The 22,877-nt window shown below is 41.9% G+C and overlaps 1 protein-coding gene across 1 annotated transcript in view; it reads right to left on the reverse strand.

Moving 5' to 3' along the window:
- Positions 1 to 540: 540 nt before the first annotated feature.
- Positions 541 to 22,877, reverse strand: part of agmo (alkylglycerol monooxygenase) — a 57,621-nt gene continuing 35,284 nt past the window's right edge. The window contains exons 11-13 of the mRNA XM_069656960.1: positions 22,023 to 22,105; positions 19,050 to 19,155; positions 541 to 1,097 (exon numbers count right to left, since the gene is read on the reverse strand). Of these exons, the coding sequence (XP_069513061.1) occupies positions 1,017 to 1,097; positions 19,050 to 19,155; positions 22,023 to 22,105 (270 nt within the window). The 3' untranslated portion in view covers positions 541 to 1,016. The remainder of the gene's footprint in view (positions 1,098 to 19,049; positions 19,156 to 22,022; positions 22,106 to 22,877) is intronic.

A 22,877-nucleotide genomic window follows, 5' to 3' on the forward strand; every position in this document is an offset into this window, starting at 1 on the left:
TGGCAGGTTCCCCGTATTCCCACCATAAGTGTTGCTTGGGGACGGAGCCAATAAACTAGAAATAACCACCGTGTCCTCGGATTATAAATATTGCACTTTCACGGTTAGCATGTGTTTGTTTGTGCCTAAGAATTAGGTCGCTAAACTAATTAAAATCACTGTCCATGGTGCTGAAATATGCGACAAAATATACAACTAAAAAAAAGAACACATTTTTAAAGTGGCACACCAGGTGTAGCGTCGAAGTTATATTTTGAAATGTGATGTGATTGCTGGATGTCTCCTGCTTTACAAAGAACAAATACATTACGCACAATGTGATTTTGCAATTTGGTGAATAGAAACAGTCTAATTTTGTAGAACACAGGAACAACAGGAGGGCTTTGGCGGGGGATAACAGCACCATCTGCTGTGGACATTTTACTCCCACACAGGATCTGGAGGTTTGCACACGAGCAACCTGCCTTTTCGACATGCTGCACCTTTACGTGTTTATACTCTGTGTTTGCACGTGTAAGAAATCAAAAACAGTGACACGTAGAGACAGGTTTTATTGCCATCAGAAGAGGAAAACAATATACGGTACAGTGTTGTGCAAGTCAAAAGTAAAATTAAGCTATCAGTGTGTGCTTTATAAGAGGTAAATGTTGCATAGTTAAGGCATTACACAGTAGCTCATGCGATACATAAAACACTTAATTGATTAGTACTTAATTATCACAGTAGCACCTTTGGTTTAACAGCACCAGAGACATTTAAAAACAGGCTAATGTGTTATCTGTCTTGTCTTGTTTCATGGCAAATCTACATGAAGCTTCAGTTACAAACAAACAGTTTGAAATTCAAGTAAAAGTGAATCAAGCAGAAGCTTAGGTGGAGCTCTTCCGATAAAAAACAGCTGAAAGTTGATGGATGCCACTTGTAGACGAGGTTAAACACACTGTTACAGCTGGTTAGAATGTGTTAATATGGAATTATGTTCACTTATAAAGAGGGTATTTCCACCTCGGGTGGACTCAGTCGCCCTTCTTCTTGATGCTGAGCAGCTGCGAGAAGCTCTGCAGACCCCAGTACAGCAGGGAGAGGGAGACAAAGGCCTGGAAAACACACACACAGAGGGGGTCAGTATCAGAGGCATTATGGCATCCTGTTTCCTTCAAAATAAAGGCTGTGACACATTAAAGAGACTCAGAAACGGAAGACGATTAAAGAGCTGAGACGGGAAACTGTAAAAGAGTTAATGAGCTGACGGCCTGGGTTTAAATGTTGATGTGTAATATTATCTTTTTTTTAGGGAGATATTCGGATAAATTCAGACACCTCAACTCAAGACTTCGTTCAACATCCATTCAGTCTGGTTTGCCTGATGAAGGTCGAGCACCAGTAAAGGTATTTTTAAGTTAGAGAGTGTGCAGAAGTCAGTTCAAATAGATGTGCATTTCTCTCCTTTTAATATCGATTCAGTCGACAATTCTTTTTTTTATTGTTCGGCCTGTTAAATATCAGAAAATACATTAAAGAAAATAAAGCCCGATATGTTTCAGAGCACCTGGTGATATTTAATTGGCTTGTTTTGTTTGGCAAAAAGACCAAAAGTTAAATATTTGAAAGCAGCAAATATTTATATTTCAGAAAGTTGAAACAGAGACATTTTGGCTTTTTTGATCATACAAATTGCAACGTTTCATACTGCTCATTTTGCAAAGATTAATCATTTATCAATTACTATTAATTGGATGAAGCCTAATCCTTCCTCGCTTGACGGATGGACTGCCCAGCTACAACTGACACTGCCTGCTTTCACAAGGAGATGGACGACTAGGTGTGTCTCTGTCAGTTGATGCGTGTGTGTATGTTCATGCAGGTGTATGCGTATGTATGCATACGAATGAATATCTTTGAAGGTAGTAATGTATGACTGGTATGGGGCTGCTTCGCCTATATCAGCCAGTGTGTCAAATTAAGGCCAGGCTCAGTGTATACTGTTTCCTTTTGTATCTGTTAACTGTTATCTTGAGACATGGCAATAAAGTTGTTTTAAAAATTCATTGATCATTAATTTTGTCAAATGATTTGGCGAATTGACGACTTTTTCCAGCTACCCCTTTCAACAAGATTAGTGCCTTTCAGTGACCTTTTAACGTGACCTTTTAACATGACCTTTTTAGTTGAATATTTAGTCAATCTTTATTTTGCATATTTTCCAAAATTATTACTCAATTAATTCCTGATTTATATGGGAAATTCTCATCCATTAGGAAGATGTAACAAGCTTTAAAGGAGTTTAAAAAACATATTTCAAAGTATCCTGACATTAAATTCAATTCTTCACTTGGATTTAAAATTATGACTTAATAAAATATCGATACGGATATATATCGTCGTCCTGACTCGTGCAATACAATTATAGTTTTTTGACTCACCGTGTCCCTACTTCTTGACTGACATGAATGAGGGTAACATGAACGGAAATACAATCGGCCAAAGAAGTTCACAGCAGGATAAAAGAAGAGGAAGACAGAAATAAATCTATTATCGCAGAATCGATCGTGATATTATCGTTATGGTGGGCTACGTATCGCATATCGTATTATATCATGAGTTACCCTGTGATTCTCACCCCTACCTAGGAATCTCTCTACATTTCATTTCACAGTTCTGACATCACTCTATCACTATATTGTGTGACATGCTGGTGTGAATATTTATGTTGAGTAGAAAAGTAAAATGTTTGAGTAGATTTCAGCAACAAAAAAAGACCCTTAAAAAAAAAGGTCGAGCTGACAGGTATCATTTACGAGCAGTGAGCAGAAAGAGAAACAGTGGAAGTGAATTCCTAATTGAAAGAAAACAGAGAGGACGATGTAGAGAGGGAGCTCAGAGGTCTCCTCCCCTGATGCTCTCACGACGGGGTCAGAGGGGTCACCGTCATGGGGGACCTCGCTATTCAAAGAGAGGGGGGGTGTTTCTGCCAGAAACAGCCCGAGCCTCCACCCCTCGCTGCGTTCTGGCCCATAAACTGCATCCTACATCGCAGCCTGAGCCAAAAGCAGACCGCTGTCCATCACAGGCAGAACGGCCTGATGGGAAAAAAAGCAGCAGCTGTTTTCCTCCGAGAGACGCACAGAAAGAGAGAGAGAGAGAGAGAGAGAGAGAGAGTATAACGCAGAGCTCTCTCAGCCTTCCACCTCTCACTACCTGCTCTGAAATCTGACTCCCCTCTGGGAGAGAAAAAAAGGAACAATAGACGAAACAAAGGAAAAGAACGGTCGTAAGGCCAGCCTCCGTTTTCTACTGACCTGGATCCTTTAAGTTCCTACACAAACCTTTCACTCTCAAAATATCATTTACATACAAGATGTTCCTAACTACACATCAGCCAGACACCAGCAGTTGGATAGTAACTCAGTGCATTCACATATTCAATTAATCAATCAATCAATCAATCAATCGACCTTTATATATACTCGAGAGATCATTGAGGGGCAACCGTCATTTTCAACGATATCGAGTTAATGACAGAAACAGAGACGACAAAGCGTTGATACGCTGATAAAAGGCCAATAAAATCTGTGAACAGGGGATATATTGTGACATGCACAATTAAAAGGTAAACTAAAATGTTGTGTGGTAAAAATAAATAATTAAATAAGGTTCACGTATGTAAAACAATAACAAACAAAGGTTGGGAGGTTTAAAATCAAGTTTCACAAATATCCAGCAGGTAAAAATGCATTTACTTAAAGTGCTGTGTTTGGCTCCAGGAGGCACAGGAGAACAAAAAGCAGTATTTGTTCTGTGCATGAGAACTTTTATTACGTTACATGAATCTGACAACTACAGGAACTTGGTACGAGTATTTTTCAAATTAGGAATATATATACAAAATATGCATATCCTTAAAATAATAAATAATAATATTTATAATGTAAACAACGTGTAAAACGGCATCCTCATGATTTAGATGTTGCCAGATTTAGGCAGTCATGGTTACATATACAAAATGCACATTTATAATCAGATGTATTTCTTATTAAGAGACCTGTTTATCTGTGTCTGTTTATGTGTAGACTAACCAACAAGTCTGTTTTTCAACCTTTTCTTGCTGTAAAGTATCGGCTGTTTTTTATTTTACTACAATGACTATTTTTGTTTTCTACTAATGTTCACCTTGAGAACTCCTAACGTCCCTTTAATTTGAACGTATATAAAATAGGACACATGTTTTGTTTAGATGACTCTTTGATATTTTTAAACACAGCGGTGACCTGACAGATCTGACCTGACAGGACGAGGTGGACTGGTTGCAGCCTTGCAGACACTCCCTATTCAAGTTGTCCTGCCCTTTGTTGACAAATTGTTTGCCTGATGAAGGTCTAGCACCGAATAAAAATAAATATCATTTCTGCAAGTTAGACAGCGTGTGGGAGTTCACTTTTTTTGTTTGACCTGTTCCTCTCCTACACACCTGTTTTGAAACGGATGTGAGAAGCATTTTTTTTTAACTTTCTATTCATTAAAGTTCTTCTTTAGTGTGGTATTACTCCACTTTATTTCATACTTTCATAGTTAAAGAAGAGAAAGACTTTGCACATCTGTTTCATAAGACAAGCTGCAAGTAAACTCACACTCAGTCCAACTTACAGGAAACACATTTATTTGCTTGCAACGTTTCGGTGCTCTGAAAGCAAACAAGTGTATTGTGTGCATGTTGGACAGTGTGCGGAAGTTTACTCGCAATAGTTTCGTAGTTACAAAGAAGTTTGTGGTGCTTTAACTAGACATAATGAGATTATGAAATATAATATTATTTTAAAGGATAAAAAAGCAACAGTTGAAGTAAGCTCAACAGACTACAACATTAAATTAAAATAAGCCAATAATATTATAAGTAGTACTATAATATTGTTGTACTATAATATAAGTAGTAATCTTCATAATCTTAAGTTAGATTTTGTACATGTAGTATTTTCAAAGAGTGGTACAGCTACTTAAATAAAAGTAAAACACTTCCTTTACTTGGATGATGATGTAAACTATTTAGAAACGACTGCATCTTTTCTTAAACCAAACTATGTGAAAAAACAAAACATTATTTCCATAAAAGTTAGTTTTTGAATTTCCAGTTTAAATAAATAAACTGTAATTGATTAATTTTACAAATTAATTCAGGGTTTTCATTCAACTTTCCCAGCAGGTTAAATCGAGGAGAAAAATCAGGAATAAAAACTCAAAATAAATTTCACATTTGGCTTCTACTTGAACTGACTCGATAAAGTCGTTAAACAACCTGCTTCACCTGGTAAATCCAATTAATTCAGCTTAAACGGGACGAATAAATTCAGTGAAGGAAAAGCAGGCGTACGATCACATCACATTGTGCCCGTCATGCAGACGGATTGGGCTCGAGCGGCTGGCGGAACCTTGCAAATCACATTTCAGTCAAACAAACCGAAACATGACGGACGTTTCTATCAAAGCCGCATGTGGAGGCAAAAGACGGGGCCCGACTTCTTCTCTGTTCCCATCTCTCCTCCCGAACCCTCCATTCTGCACTTTAATGGACTCGGTAGAAGTCCATGTGGGACAGATTACATCGTGGAAGGAAGCGGGTTTGATCGTCTACAAATAAGCACTACGACCAGACGGCAGCGGCTCCTAAAGTAGAGATCTCAGCAGATCAGCTCACACTCACTCTGTTTTGGGCAGAAGGTACTTTGTTAAGGGCAGTAATACGAAAAACCTCAAACATGTGGCTCTTGTAGATTTTCTGCTTCTTTGTTGAGCTTTATTTACTCCTTCACCAGAACACCTCGGGTAAAAGACAGAGCTCAGACGGAGCTGTGCAAAACGTCTTACAAAGATCTGAGGTCAACAAAGAGGTCAAGTTCATCAAGGTCAGACGGATTCATGAGAAGAGAGACGGCTCAGGTTAATGTTAGGATAAATAACTTCTAAAGGATGCAGACTCACAGTTTCTTAAAGTCAGACGTTCCACACACCCATCCACACACACACCTCCACTTTCAGCCTCGCTCCATAAACGGTACACTGCTTTCTGTACCTGGACTGCAGGTGCAGAATTAAGCAATGGAGACAGGATGCTGGGCCATGCAAACCAAGTTCATCCTTTCATTCCAATATAGTCACTTCTGGCTCCAAGAAACCAACATGGCGACGGGTCTACAAACCAGTGCGTAACATCACAGTGTTGATAAGTGCAGCTAATCTTAGCTGTCTGCAGAGTCAGGCTTAAGACAAGCAACAGATATCATCATCAGTAGTCTTCTCAGATTAACAGAGGTAACCTGTATATTTCCATATACTACCTACACATTGTAAGGGTTAATAGTCATTAATTTATAAAATATCAAAAAGTTCATGCGACTATTATCTCATCTTCCACTGTTTGTATCGGCACCCGGTTATAATGCGGTACTACTGTCAGGCGGTGGCTGCAGCGCATTTGAAAGCTAACCGCCATTAAATAACGAGAAGAAGGAAGCATTAGCGCCAGGTGCCGGTAAAGCAAATGTGGCGCTGTGAGATTCAGAACCGGAGAAAGATGCGGAGACTTCTGCACCCGTCAGAGAGTTCTGTGAGGAACTCCTTCAAAAACAACAAATGAGGTCAAATGCAAACTTTGCCAGGTACAATGAGCACATCATATCGACGCACAGTTATTTGACAGTGAAATAAAACCGTCAGAGTTGTGAAAAAGAACATCGGTCTCCTTATGTCTGCGTGTGTTTGCGCACACAGGGGGGTGGGTAGTGCCGATTTTTTAATTTCCTGGTCATATGTCTCGATACAGATATCAGAAACATGTTTGATTGATGTTTTAATCTTCAGGACACAAATTGTGAATCATTCCCAGACTTGAAACATTGAAAACATATTTCTAAGCCATGTTGTTCAGCACTGGATGTAAAAATAGCAAAATTATGCTTCCACTTTTTGAAATGAGACATTTAATATGTCTGTTAGTGCTAAAACTATTATATTAGGATGTCCTTAATCATAATTAAACATGTTAGAGCAGCAAAGAGAAGCTGCAGCTGAAGAGTTTTTGTTCTGTTGTCATAATGCAGAAGTTCAGCAGTCCATTGGCCTTCAGAGCAACACTGCTCAAAATGCTACATTGAGTAACTCTCTGCTGTTGATGGATATAAAGCATCAAACAGAAACCATAAACACCCAGGATGCATTGCGGTGCCCCTGGCCACTGTCCTCCAGCCCTCAGCGGGTTAACATGGCAGAGCCGTGCAGCTCTCTGCACAGCTGCACTCGTGATTGAAACGAAAACAGTGCAGAATGGCTGCTGTCAGGCGTGTGATATATGACCTGTAATAGGATGTTTCCAGAGCTCCCGCTCCATATGGCTGCAGCCGTCCTGCAGACCCCGACTGAACTGGATCGGAAAATAATGCTGGACTTTCTGTTCTAATCTGGCTGTGGGGGCGGAGTGGGAGGAGTTTATCAGGACAAATTGGTGTAAATAAAGTTTGGATGTTTGTAAAAACTGTTTCATCCAAAGCTTTTATATCGAGCTCGTTAAAGTAAGAAAGAGGCAGAAACTTCACTCAACTATCTGGATACAATCTGTGTAGTTTCTTTAAGAGGATGTGGGTAATTAGCATTTAATACATCAATGCTTTTTGTGTTTTCCACCCAGTTTTGTTTGAACTTTCTGCTGGCTGAAACATATTATGAGTTCTTTGGGATTAACCCAAATTAAAGAACTCAATAAATGAATAAAATAAGGCCGGGTAAAAGGATGCAGGAACATGGCGTGATATACACACACATATCCACACATGCGTACGTCCGCCTACACACAAAGAGCACTTCCTGTCTGTTCATTACGAGCAGATATACGTCTCTGTGCGCGGGTTGTTTGAGCAGACTCAGGAAGGATACGCTGAGCAGGTTAATGTCCCACCAGAGAGTCCGCGTAGAGCCGGCTCTGTAGCAGAGCCATGAGAAATACCGCCGTCACACTCCCACGCACGCACACACACGCAGCGCAGCCAGACAAAACACATGTGAAAGTGCAGAAACAGTTGCTGCACGCTGAAAGTGTAGCAAAACACTGAGCGGTCCGAGGATACGCCGATTTAAAGTGATACAGTTGTTTTGGAGGTTTTCACATCTGGTGTTTGTTCTCATTCATCATGTAGGTCACATATAAGGTCAGTGACGACTCATCCGGGCTGCTATGCATCATTGAAAACATCCCAGAGAGGAACTCCTTTCATAGCTGTTCAATTCACTTCACAAGCCAGCAGCTTCAAGTCTACACATCATCATTCACTGCAGTTTGTTGGGTGGCCAGAGTGCCGGACGCGTGGGTGAAAGGTGTTCTCGTTGGCAGGAAATGTGGGTACGAGTCCAAGAAGTAAGATGAAAGACAAAAAAACAGACGAGGGTGGAGTGGAGGCGAGGTTAGGGTGGTACCTGAGTCAGAACTTTGTCGGTCTAATCAGATTTGTTTGTTCAAAACAAACCTTCAGCTATTTCTTCTATTTCTCAGTTCAGTGCCGAACAAATAAATCAGCATTAACAGGAAGGAGCACTTTCGTCAGAGTGCATATAGGAAGGAATAGGTGCACATTAAACAAGGGAGCAGTAGATGAGTTGAACATAGATTAGGGGACAGAGGGGTAAGTTAACCCACCTCCCGTTTCTGTGCATACTTTGAGGAAGCTCCTTTCACTTTTATCTGCTTATACACGGAGAAAGAAACATGGGTTTTGTCTGCCAACAAATATTTCAGCAAATTAGTAAAAAAAAAAAAACATTAGCTGGGTTTACATGGAGCCTAACATTCCGATTGTAGCCGGTTTAAAAGCCCAAACGGAATAAAAACGCTCCATACAAAAAACTGAAATTTTGTTTGCAGAGGGGTGGTTTCAACCTTTTTTATAAACCCATCAAATGGGTCCTCCATCTTGACCAAAGACTGTATAAAAAGATGGATGACATGAAAGTGAAGCCAAACCCTCTCTGTCGCCCCCTGCTGACTGGCTGCAGTATAGCTCATAAAGCCCGCCTCCTCCATGTTAACAGATGGGACATGAGTCAAACTATAAAATCAAAATACACGTCAAATACATTTTTGTTTCTGTCATTATAGTTAGTTCTTATCATGCCGATTTATGTCCAAGTGTTCATTTTTCTGACAATTTTATTTCTAATAGTTCTAGTTATTTGATGCTGTCAAAATGATGATTGACAGCTCTGTTGACCAATCTAGCTCCTGCGGCTGAGTTCTGGATTAGCAGAGTGGAGGACGAACAGCGAGAGGAGACGTAACTAAAACAATCACTACAGTCATTGAAGTTTCCATACCTGTGAACGTTAACCTCAGACCAACACAGAGAAGCTGTTCTGCTGTTAAACACGCCGGCGTGCGGGATCCTTGCTGTTTTTTCTGTAAGTTAAGTGTGTGTTTGGGTTAGCGGAAGTGGCTACGGCCGCTTCACTCGCCGATCTCTACTGTGCAGACTCTGACTCCGAATGACGTCACCATCGCAAGATGGCAGCGCCTATCACGGGGGCTATGTTGGCATCACTTTCACTTACAATGAGAGCAGATGGAGACGCGTCATCAATCTATATATACAGTCATTGGTCGAAAATGCGTAGTGATGTACGTTTCACAAGATGACGTTATCAGTATGTGTTTCCCACACAGACTTAACGTTAAAGCGCCGGCTGTGGGACAAATTGAGCCATTTGTTCAACTTAAACGATCACAAGACGATGAAGTTCAGTTTCTGTCGTTGGCCAAAGTAATCTGCTTGAGATGAAAGTAGATATAGATACTCATGTTAGTGCAGAGAGGTCCAATGAGGATACACTCAAAGCTTTGACTGACTTAAATTTGTCTGATGATAAAGGAAGTAGTTTTGATGTAGCAGGCTAATTTGTGTTTGTAAAATTCAGCTTGACACATTTCTCTGTAGCTGTAGTCGAGCTTAACAGTAGTTAGCAGAGTAACTGGTGAGCAACAGCTCAGCTCGCCCACCAGGACAGTGTTGAAAAGACACTGATTCTTTTATGTGAAACTGTTTCATTCAGTGTTTTTTACACTTTAATTACCCAGTCTGTTAGTATTGGAGGAGGGAAACGTTTGCTGATATTTGTAACACAGCTAACAAGTGCAGATATTGGACTGAAAAATATGAGTCAACTCTACGTCCTCCCGACTGATTACACCAGTTGTAGTCTTGCTGGGCAGCCCTGCAGGAGGGGAGCATTTATAAAAGTCAAGCCCATCATGTATTTACATGAAGAACAAGTAGAAATAAATGAGTCTGCTGAGCCGTTTGGAGCCAACAGAAAATATTCTGTGTTCCTGCCACATGGACAGGAAAGTCTAAAGAGGCAGTAATCAACATCAACAATCTGCAGTAATGCAACACAAGTGGTGAGGCTGTAATCAGCTCGATGAGAAGAAATGTCTCTTCTCTTCCAGCCTGGTCTGAGGTGTTAGCACAACAAACACACTAATTGAAGATCTACTGGCCAGCTTAAGTTTATTTGACTAAGGAGATGAAATGCAGAATCTGAAATAAGATCAGATAGACTCCTTAAAGAACATAAACTCGCTCTAAAGACAATAAACCGATCCACAAGGCTGGTTGGAGAGAGAGAGGCTGAGACAAAGACAAAGGGATGCTGTTCATCAAGTGAATCTAGCGAACGATGTTCTGTTTTGAGAGGAAGGTCATGAGAGGGAGGATAAGGCAGTCAGGTAGACAATCATGCTCACAGGACACGACCAACTGGAGCTCAGTTACCTCTGGAGTTCATGTTATTGCCTCACATATAAAATGATTTCTGTGCCGCTGAAGGCCTCTGAGAGGAAGTAGATCCTCTGTCAGACGATGGATCACTGGCAGTGTTTACATCTGGCACTAACATGGGTCCTGGACGATTTGATCACAAGTAGACAGCTCCAATTACAGCCGATCAAACGTGGCTTTAGAAAGCGTCTCCACATGACGCCTGAGAGACCACTTGCAGTCAGATCTCACTTCCCCCAACATGCAAATAATCATGTACATTATTTGTGTTTGCAAAATACATGTGTTGTTGTTTTTGACTGGATGCTGTTTGTGCGCTAATGATTTGTTCGTGCAGTCGTGAGTCGGCGGTCCTCCAATGAGGTCACATGATCCACATCAGACACAGTGTAGGGTGGCTGCTGAAGAAGACAGAAGAAACAGTCGCACAGTTTCTTTAACTGTTTAAGACGTGCAGAAGAGGAAGCGCAAGAGCAGCGTTCAGTCAAAGATAAACACTTTGAGGCCGTCAGAATGACATATTTTATTTATGTTTTGTGTAAGTGGAAGAAGCTTCAGGACTCCCTGAAATTAGACTCATGTTTACCTCTAATACACTTTCAGCTTAGGCTAAAGGATGTTCCAGAAAATGACTCTGGATGTGTCCTCTGTCCCTGTGAGTTGTTGCTGTAGGTCTCTCTGTCTGGTGTTTTTGTTGGTTCATATTTACACTTTTATTGTGTACCTTGTTTTACTTTTGTATATGCAGGGTCTCACTTGGTCTTCCATGTTTAAATAAAGCTTATCTTATCTTGTCTAAATTTGCAAAGATTTGTTGTTCTCATTGAAAGCATGTGGGTCATCTTTGAGAACCATAAAGGGGGCCTACGTATGTGGTTTGATGTAGAGCTGCCAGCAATGATTATTATATTATTAATGAAAATGTACCTTATATTATCCAAAGAGTCTTCATTTACAAACAAATAAAAAAGACATCGTGACGGTAAAGAAGCTGGAACCAGCTTGTTTGAGATTTTTTTCGCTTGAAAAATTACCAACTTTTCTCTGAATAACAAATGAATTAGTCGACCAAACGTTGCAGCTCTTGTATCAAGCTCCAAAAAGAAAAAAAGTATTTCTGAGCCTCGATGCAGCTGAAGGTCGACAAAAGGGGGAAGAACGTTTGCTCGGAATGAACCAACAAAATGTTTTTGCCTTTGCAAACTGTCGTAGTCGGAACATCCACCCAAAGCTTCAGCTTGGATGAGCTGATGCTATTCCTTAGGTTAGAAAAGTATTCCATTAGAGGGTCGACCCAAAAATTACATTCAACATGGGACCCTCAAGTAGTTTATTTTGAAAGACTTAAGACCCTTCCCCAAAACTAAACGGGCAATTTAAATTTTCCCTCTTATAATGGGTCGTCTCCAGGGACGACGCCCTGTGCTTTCAACTCACTGGAGTGAAGAACTGAAGGTAAACTCGCCTTTAAACAGGAATACCATAGATTTATGTGAAATGTGCCGATGTGATTTATTTATTTTTTCTTGAAATTTCTTGAAATAAAAACATAAAAAAGAAGAACGAGGAACGAACCGAGCAAACACTGATCTTAGTAAAGCCCTGTTTATACTTCTTCATGAACACAGATGCACCTCTGTAGGCTTTTTGATTTCTCTGCTGGCGTTTCTGCATCGCTCTGCATTTAACCACCGAGACGTCAGTTGGATCCTCATATTTTGCTTAAGCACACCTTGTCATGTGGAGAGGAGGTAGCCGTCTCCAGGCTTTGGGGCTTGGACAGGAATACCCCGAGGTTAGGACATGAATGAGGGGATGAAATGTCTGATGGATGCATCCCTATTCCCCTTTCCCCATCCAGGAATTCGGTGAACTTTGTTCACAGAATCAATTGAAAACGAGAAGGTCAGAGTAGCAGGACAACAGGGGATAAGCTAATTGTGGATAAATCTGTGTTTGACAGATGTGAAGCCTGTCCAAACTGGAGACCCCCTGCTGCTGACAGATGCTGGCAGCTGAGGACATTTTCCGGCTCACTTCAGGCAAAATACTGCAGCTTCAACTATTGTGAAAAAAGTGCACTTTACTACAACATCAGTCGTGTGATTGTTAGCCAGGGAGCCGATGAGCGTGGCGGAGAGAGAGATTAATACACTGAGAGGAGACTGGTAAAAGTTTGCTCTGCAGTAAAGATAGCCGCATTAATATGCAAAGCCTTCATTCAGAATTACTCTGATCGATTTTACTGTAAGAACTTATTTATATTTCAACTTTATTAAAGTCTTTTATCATTTGCTCTGGTTTGGATTTGTGAGCAGACGTCTTCGTAAGAGTTCTTCATGTGCGTTTTGAGATGAAGGAAAGATCGAGTGAGAAAAAAAGACGTCAGGTTCAATCAGGTTCGCTCGCTGGCTCTGAAGCTGCATCACAAACTGGGCGACTGTTGTGTTTCACCCATGAATTAAAGCACAAATAGGAAGACGAATTCAAAAGAAAGTCGAGTGCTGGCCACAGAAAGTAACCCGACTGAGGCCAAACTAAATACTGCTGGAGATCCCCCAAAGGGCCAATTTGTGTGAGATTTCCACAGCTTTACCTGGCAAGTGGTTTGACAACATAAACCAAGCGGTTACTCTTTGACGGGCTCGATCCCCTGCACATTGAGTGATAATATTTCACACTGTGTACGCTCGACCACCCCGCTGTTTACTCCAACGGAACAGTCCTGCCCGGCGCTTCTCTTTCAAATCCCTCCATTTTCTCCCTGGGAGGAGATTTCCTTTCCTTTCCACTCCTGCGAGCTCTCACATGATGTCATGCTCGCAGAGTTTCCATCGCTGCAAACAATCCTGTTAACCTCAGCGCTGCTTCTTGCTACCACACATTCCTGCTTCATAAAATTAAAAAAAAAGGCGGCTGACCTCTTGCACCTGAGGTTTTACGGGTGGAAACGACTCCCTCAGATAACGGCGACCTCTCACCTTGTGCTCCGTTATCTGCCCGCTCATGGCTGTGAGAGCGGGACAGACGGGGACTGATCAGGTTATGTGGTGAATATAAATCCTCTTTTTGCCAAAGCTGGGCCTTTGTGTCTGACATGACCTTCATAATATTGTTCTGACCACGGAGCATTTATCCTCCCCTTATAACTCTGACAGAATCAGAATCAGCAAACAGATGCAAAGATGGAAAACGTAGCGGGGTGTGAGGACAAGTTGAATGTTTTTTAATGTCTTAGATTGGACCGGATTATGTAGATTTAGATCCGCTTCTCAAGTGTCAAACTTGTATGAGCCTGTAAGCCACTTCTTCAGCTCATTTATTACAAGGACGTACAGTATCTGTCAAACACAGCAAACTGGACTGGTTAACCCTTTGAACTCTGCAGCTGAGCGAGCCTGCCTGTGCATGGGTTGGTATTTCTGCTAAGTGTGACGTCATACCTTGAAGTAAATGCTTTATATGCTCAGAGTCTGGACAACCTGAGCTAGAAGGTTATGCACTGCATGTACATATCGTAACAACATCATAAACGAACACACAATGTTAAGACGTGAAGGATTGAAGCCTTAACTTTCTGTTGCAAAAAGAATAAACCTTTATTTTAGATTTTAAAAGGATTATAAAGAAGTCCAATCCTCCACTGAAAGCCTGCTCTCATTAGGGTTGAGCGGTATCACGGTATTAGGATACACCCGGGTATTTAGACTCATCTTTCTATTACACTGATGCAGATATTATGTAGAGGTGATGTGTTGTCATGGAAAATTGTCGCTACAGAGGGTAACACGTCCACGCAACATCTGTTTACGCAACACTTACAGCCAGCGTGCCGCTTATTGTGCCGACAGCTGATGACCTCATTAAATTATAGGCTACTTTGCAATCAGAGGATGGCTGCGGAGAGTTACAGCAGGAGCGCGCCGGAAACTTGAACTGGGCACGTGCAGTGAAAAAATGGACACCGCACCAAGCCTAGTGATCAATTAGGCTCGCATTTTTTAATGCATGTAACTTAACTTAATGGAGTCATTACGAGACAACAACTTGACGGCGAGGAAGACAGAAGTCTTAACTTTCAACTGCAAAATGAATGCAGTCTCAAATCAATCAAATCAATTTAAAGAGGATCAAGGTCAAACAAGTCCTCCCCGCGTTTCATTTTCAAACTTCTATTTGGACGATTACTTAAGTAAAAAAAGGAAAAACTGACAAAGAATTGGATAAAGCACAAAGATTGCAAATAAACTTTTCTCTCTGCTTCTTATTTAATCCAAAATCTAAAAATGTTTTCACCCAGGAGGCAGCTCGGAGTCTCTCTGCTCCTGAACCAGAGACAGGTGCATTTTTATGATCTCTGCTTAAATAACTCTGACTTCTCCAGCAGTTACGGCTGTGTGGAGAGAAAAGCAGCTTAATTACTCTGAAATACACAAGTTTGTGCTCGGCAGCATGTTTTTCTGTGCCTGCAGGCAAACCAGGGGGCCGCACAGAAACACAACCATGTGTTACATCATTACAGCCCGGACTCTGAGAGCCCCCCCCTCCGGTGCACAGCACACAGAAATGCATGCGTACGTGGACACACACACGCAGACATTATAATGCAATCAGGTCCAACAGCCCTGCAATAAAAACTGTGTCTGAAGTGAAATCGTTGTTGACACACTGTCAGAAAGCTGCTTGTTTAAGTAATTGTTGTTCCTGTTATTTTGTGAACCACACAAACACAGAGGTCAGAATCTAGGTGGGCTTTAAGGTGACATGTTTCTACTTCAGAGGACCCGCATTCAATGGTGTTTTTTCTAGAACTGAAGCTGCTGAACATAAATGACGACCTGATTGTTAGAGTTAGAACTATTTTAATAATAATTTAAGTGATTTCTTGAGTTTAACTGCCAAACATCTGCAGATTCCTGCTCCTCCAGTGTAATGATTTGCTGCTGTTCTCCATTTAATAGAACTGTAACCTGAATATGTTTGTGTTTTTGGCTGTTAATCGGCTGTTAAACATCTGAAGACGAAACTCTAAGCTCTGTGAAACCTGCAGTGGGCATTTTTTGGGACATGTTGTGACATCTGACAGATTAAATCATGGATCAAGAAAATAATTTCCAGAGTGAAAAAACAGTTTGAATGAGCTGACTCGACGTGGGTACAAATCATGAATATGGTCACTCAAGGCTACGACAATCCAAGATGGCGCCAGGCAACATGCAAAAGTTGGCGCTCAAGCCAGAGATATAGTTGCATAGTTGCATACAGCCTGAGCTCTCTGGTGTGCCCTCTAGAGGTACCCTCCAGTAACGCACATAATGCATATGCAAGTATGTGAACAATTACATTTATGACGCAGACGGTCATGTACGTGAACGCAAGTACATCGCAGGGTTTATTGGCCATTTCTCATATACACTTTATGCTTACGTTTGTCACTGATACAACGGCTAATGTGATCGTTACTACGTCAGATTGTCTTACTTTTGTTACTAAATGTATCTGCATCTAAAAAGACAAAGTACTGTTTGGATTGCATGCATGTCCATAATGACGGTTTGCAGTACAAATTGAGACAACTTCCGAGCCTCTATGCACACAGATAGATGCTCATCCTGGTTGACACCACACAAACAAACTCACACTTCTTCTCCAGTCAGCTGTAATCTCACACAACCCTCCTTCTGCCTCAGTCGTACGGTACCGGCCTCGTCCCGTCTACAGCAAGCTCTCCCTGCGAGCCGCACAGACGCGGGTTTGGGCGGGCGATTGGACGGCTGGGAGCGAGAGGCGGCCCTGGTTTACGGGTCAAGCCTGCAGCTTTACAAGGGAAATCTCCAGAGCCACTATAAATACCGCTGTGAGCTTTAAGGGTGCAGTATATCACACCGCTGGGTCTGAAGGACCACAAACCCACCGCGTTTTTCTACTTTTTCTTTTTTGTCGCCCCCCCCCCCGCCTCCCTTTTTTCTCTCCGAACCGTACAGTCGCATGAGTCTGAATACAATTAAATGTGAATTTCCCCTCCTCCATTTTGAGTGGCGGTTAATTGATTGGCGCGACTTCAAAACACGCCCCCCCGTCTGCAACAAAGAGCGGGCCGTTCACCTCATGCGTCAGAGCCATATATCATTAAAGAGCCTTAAAGTTTGAGGGTGGTTTCACGTTTTTTCTCTCTGAGCAAAGGGTACAAATATGTCAGGAGCCTTTTCAACTAAATTGTGAGGTTTTCCAATGAGCCCCACCTGCAAGCGAGGCATCCATTCAGCTCAAACTGATGTACTGCGACTTGAAATGAGGCCTAATGACTCGCTTAAGGAAACGGCTGCTTTAAAGTTACAGTGCTGTCAAAGTGACACAGCCGAGCAGCATGTGCAGCGTAAATCAAGACGTTTTGATTGGATGTGCACTCGATTCTGAAGAAGGCTTTAACCAAATCATAATTCATTCAGTTTTATGGTGAGAAAGAGAAAAGGTGGGAAAGCCTCGGCTTGTCTTTCGAACACCTGAGCGCAGCAGATGTGGAGTCAGAGGCGAATAAAAGAGCTGCGATTCGGAGCTCACGTGCAAATCTCATCAGGCAGCTCTAGTTAGCAGCAGACGGACGCTAATTGGTTCCAGAAGTGTTGCTCTCGTTCACACCGGCTGAGATGGCGAGCAGCGAGGGCGAGCAGAAAGAGAGAGAGAGAGAGAGCGATTAATGAGAGGTCAGCCGCCATCTACAGTCGAGCTGCCAGAGCCAGAAAGGAACGCCAATTTTATGGTCAATTGGGCGACGCATCTGGACTCATAGATCACAGGGCTGCTGGGCTGGACTTAGCACCCAGCTTGCACACAAACCAGACCACACAACACACACAATCACGGCCAAACAGGCTACACACACACCGGGGAAATGTGATGGAGTCGTACGAAGATCTCAGTGTAAACGCTTCATAAACAGCTTTAACATGAGACACTCTTCACAAAACAGACAACTACTTCATGATTCAAAGATTTATCTGGGATTTTCCGACACTTGCATTAATAAATCAATCGTATTATGACATATGACCGTAATTATTCTTCAGTTTTCCATCTGTTTCCAGTGCATGTCGAAGCAACTTTCCATAGTTTCTACACCAGATATTGTTTGTTCAATCTGTTCCCAGAGTAAGCGGTGATAAGACAAAGGTAGCCGGTTAGCTTACAAATGCACCAGACATCATTACACACTCATGAGCTGCTAGCAGACCAGCAAGGTGTCATTTTGTCTGTCAGGAATTATGATAGGTTCCCATATGGCACAAACTGTATTGTGGTAACACAATATTTCTCTGCTTCACGCTCAACAAAACCACAAGACGTCTTTAATAGGACGTCTGTGCCTCTCGAAGGAGGGTTGTAACTAGGGTTAAGGCTGTGGTCATCTTCCTACAGTAACAACAGTTAAAGGGGGGGTATTATGCTAATCTCAAGCTTCATATTTCACTCTGTGATACCCGTGGAGTAGCTTAGCATAATTTACAGTTAAAAAAACTCTTCATTTTTCTCACACTGGTGCTCTGTGCAGGCCGTCATACAGCCTTTGCCTGAAACCACTCACTCAGCTCTGTCCCTTTAAGAAACCTGCCCCTACAAGCCCACTGCCTTCTGATTGGCCAGCTATCGGAAGCCTGCTGAGGCTGCAGATGGTTCCAGATGGAGCTGCATGAAATCTGTTTAAATACCTCATGTGATGTCACTCGAGTCAGTGTCAGACTACAAGTTAGAAAAAGAGTTTAACAGACCTTTGTAGCCTTCTCCTAATCTCTGCTTCAGGCTAGCGGCTAGCGGCTACTTTAGCTGCTACTAGCATAACATAACATAATCTTTGAATGTCAGGGGTAGTGAGTTGCATTGTGGGTAGTCTGGCACAAGGTTTATTCATTTTTTGGTTCTACTGCAGCATTTTTGATATTTGTCTTTTCTTTTCTTTTTTACCGTCCATTATGAGTCCAACTTTGTTTAAGGAGAGCAATGCAGCAATGCTACATGCTAACAAACTGTAGTACGATTTCAAGTGTGATTTTAGCCATCATCTTGTTTCCATGTATTGAAAACGTCTATGCGGCTTCATAATTTTTTGTAGATATAAAGCCACAGATTTTAAAATACTTAAAAGAAAAACACAAATGTAAAAGGCCCATCTTTGTGAGCTCTGTTGGTCTGTTTGCCAGTGGATAAACTGCACACATCAGTAAACACTTCTGTTTGTCTTACCTCTGTGGGCACGGTCAGTGAAGGCAGCAGGGGCGTCATGTAGTTGTACCTCTGCATCATCACCATCACGACGCAGCGCAGCATCTCCAGGACAGCTGCTGTTGGCCTGAACATGACGACACATCAACCGACATCACTAAGCTTTAATGACATTTCAGCTTGATACCTTCACCTGAGTGACCCCCTGACCTCTACCTTCAAGGAAACAATTTATTGTGATGATGGGAAACGATAATACGAGTTTTTAAGGGAAAATTTCAGAGTTCAGATAGATTTGACCCCTGATGTTGTTGAGGGAAGTCATTGTCTATTAAAGGTCAGCTCCAGTGTTAGGGCCCGATCAGACAGAGGGCGTTTAAGCAGCTTTTTTGTCATTGTTTTCACTGAGAGGGGTGCTATTTGCGTGCTGCTTTTGTGTTTCAGAGCGCCTCACGTTTTTGTGCTCTGTGGGCCTCACCTTTGAGGAAACGCTCTGAGCGCGCCGAGTTGAAAAAACGTCAACTCAAAGCAGAAAAGCGCCCAACGTCATGGGCGTTTTTTCTGATTGTCCAATCGGATGAAAGGAGAGGCGGGCCTTCTGTCAGTTATATAACGGTTAGACAGCTATGATTCGGTGGTTGCCTTAACAACAGTAGAAAAAAAGGTGCAGCGAGCTGTTCTTTTTTAAAACGTAGGCTTCAACAAAAAAGACAGCACGGTGGACCTTTTTAGTTGTGTCTGATCAGGCCATAACATTGTAGATATATTACGACAGCAAGGGATGCTTTAAAGACCAAAGCCCCATTCAGATATGAGAGAGTGTTATTTATTATTTCAAGCCTCTTTTGATCTGTTAAATTTCTTTTCTTTTTGTTTTTTTGCTTTTCCTCGTATTTTGCATTTTCTTGTTGCTGAGTTTTGCACAGTAGAAGTTCTAGAAGTAGAAGAGACAAGAAATCAGAAAATCTTCATAACAACAATCTCATCCTATTTTGGTTACACTGCAGGAAAAGTCCTTACAAGTTTAAGCCAGCTCTTTAAATGGGCTGTGATAATGTCACGTTTTCTGTCTTCCTTCTAGATCCTTGACAAATAGAATTACTGGCAAATAATGTTGGACTATTACAAAACCACCTCCTGTACTGATAATTGCTGAGAAGCAGGGGAAATATTAGATCAATAATCCTTTCTGAATTAGGAGTTTTGCGGTCAGTGATCACTGATTTTAATCTTTGTATGGAACTGTCCTCCAACATGGAGAGAAGGGGAGGTAGCTTTGCAGTGTATGTTGTTTCTATGTCATTCACTGTTTGTGAAATGTGTATTGTCCTCCTGATCCTCCTGTCCAGGGACCACAGATGTAAATTCGCTGTATAGCTAACTCTGGCCAAACAGTTGTGTTGTGCACGGCCCCTGTCAAATAAACCAAACTGAACTGAAACCTTATTTTCTTGTGACCCTTTAAAGCAAAGCTGGTCGACTGGCGACCTGGTGCTCACAGCTTGCACACAAGTAGCTCAGAGTTGTAAGTTTCCACCTTCGTTTGTCTCACTGGAATAATATTTCGAAGCACGACGAGGCAAATCTATCCTGTATTACACAACAACATTCAGTGCTTGGAGAATAAAAGTGTATACTTGACAGTGCTACGACCATTTTTTAGTCATTTATTTAGTATAAAATATGTAAGAAAATGTCTTTCAGATCCTTGTTAATGTCAGGGCCACAGTTCAGGAGTACCTATAGCAGGGCTGTCACAAAAAAATCAAGTTTGTTCTTATTTAAACTAACATGTAATTTATTTGACATTATTCAAACGTAACCCGCTCACTCGATCCTAAAATACCCGTGGCTGCCGTCACATCAGATTTTACTTGGCGCACGAAGTGTGCAACGCTGCCAGAGCTCACTCAGACTCAAATTTAACAAAAGCTTTCCCATGTTCAGTCGGGTTAACTCTCAGCATGTGCAATGTTTTTGTTGGTGTGTTAGCCACACTAACTCTGGCAGTGTGAGCGAGCCTCCCTGATCACTGTTTTATCTGTTTTTTAAAGTTTGCCAGACATATTCGTGTTCAGATTTTCATTTTCCTGTTTTACTCTGTAACTGTTACCACTTTGTCTCTCGCTTTACTTCCTTCCTTTGTTTTGTTTCCCGCCTTTATAAGTGTGTGCCTTGCCCTCATTGTTTTCACCTGTGTTTGATATGTCCCCGGTTCCTTTGTCTTTGTCTTCCCCTGTTTCTTGGCCAGTTCATCGCCTGTCTCAATGAGAACCTTTTGTCAAGTGTTTTCTCTGTGGACTCTTTTGGATTCTCCTCGTAGCTCAGGTGTTTTCACCTGTGTTGTGGACTTTTAGTTGGACCTTGTTGTTTTCTTTTTATTCTATTTCCCTGAATTTAAACACAGCTAGCTTTTGTTTTTTGTCTTTTTGTTTGATAAAATATTCTTCCTGTAGTCTGCACCTGGGTCCTCTCCCTTTTTGTTAAAACTTGAAACTGGACGCTCACCTGGAATTTTAAGCTAACGTTGCAGGGAAACACATTTAACAAAGTCTGCACAGGCAGAAAAAGCCTGTTGCAATTATAAACATATTTTGATTTAATTCAGATGAATACAAGTCAAACTTTTGATTTTAGTCTCAATTCGAACAACTTTTTAAATCAAAAGACAGTCGACACCAAAAAATATCAAATTTACAACACGATGAGGCAGCAAATGTTAATGTAACAAACATGTTTGCTTGATAAGTAACTAAGACAATTACACATAAATATGCTAACAGATCATATCAGAACTTGCACGAGGAATATTTTGTCTGCCATCGTGTGACCTCTTGGAGAGTTTCTAACCCCAGCTTGGGAACCACTGACGTAAACACCCTTTAGAGGAGCCTTCCTTTCTCGCTTCTTTCTTCTACCTTAGCATGCTTTTAAAGCCACTTAATGGTTGAATCAATAAATCAATCGATACACAAACAAATGTCAGTGCCGTACCTCTGATCGATGAGGTAGCCCAGGGAGGTGAGAGTGAGCAGGATGTAGAGAGTCATTCCCAGGATGGTGAACTGGGACAGGATCTAGGATTGGGAGAAACACAGGCATGAGGAGTGCGGTCAGGAGAAAATACATTAGAACCTAAACCTTAAATTAATCTCATGGCTGGCTGAGTTATGACCACAGGAGGCCTGACTGGGAGAGCGGACAGAAACCACACGGCTGTTGGATTGTTGACCTGGCAATGCCAACCAAAACATGTCTGACCTTCAGAATAAGAGTCCTGGCACTGACGACATCCTGCAGAACTTAGTGCAATCTGCCTCTTACTTTACACTGACTTGCCTAGTTTACACGGACGCTCTGATCAGCTCAGATGGGACCTGACGGGGGACTCGACCACAGCAGAAGAGCAGCAGCTTGAATCCTGATCGCCCCTAAAGGGAGCCAAAACAACCAGTATGGGAGCAGGAATCCCATGCAGATCCTCGCTGACCTTTTCCGAGCTTTTTTGGACGCACACACAAAACTGACAGAAGAACAGAACGTGATGTACGGCCTAATTCTGCCTCTCTAACCTACGGCCTTGGCTGAGGGCAGCAGCTGGAAGCGCGGTGTCTCCTGAGGACGCAGCGGGCTGTCAGCTTAGGTTTGGATTTCTCCGACACTCAATACGGAGCCCAACAGCCAGATTTCACTGACTGCTCCCATACTGTACGGCCATATATAGTAAACCAAGCCATCAACAGGATGCAATAAAACCCCTCGTCTTTATGTTTACGCAAGAGTCGTAATCCATAAACCCCCATAAGAGCTGTATTATCCCAACCCTCACAGGGGACCAAAGAGGAGATG

Source organism: Semicossyphus pulcher, unplaced genomic scaffold (genome assembly GCF_022749685.1).
Source record: "Semicossyphus pulcher isolate SPU_LCO1_2020_fin unplaced genomic scaffold, fSemPul1.0.p SCAF_9, whole genome shotgun sequence".
NCBI classification, from domain to species: Eukaryota; Metazoa; Chordata; class Actinopteri; order Labriformes; family Labridae; genus Semicossyphus; species Semicossyphus pulcher.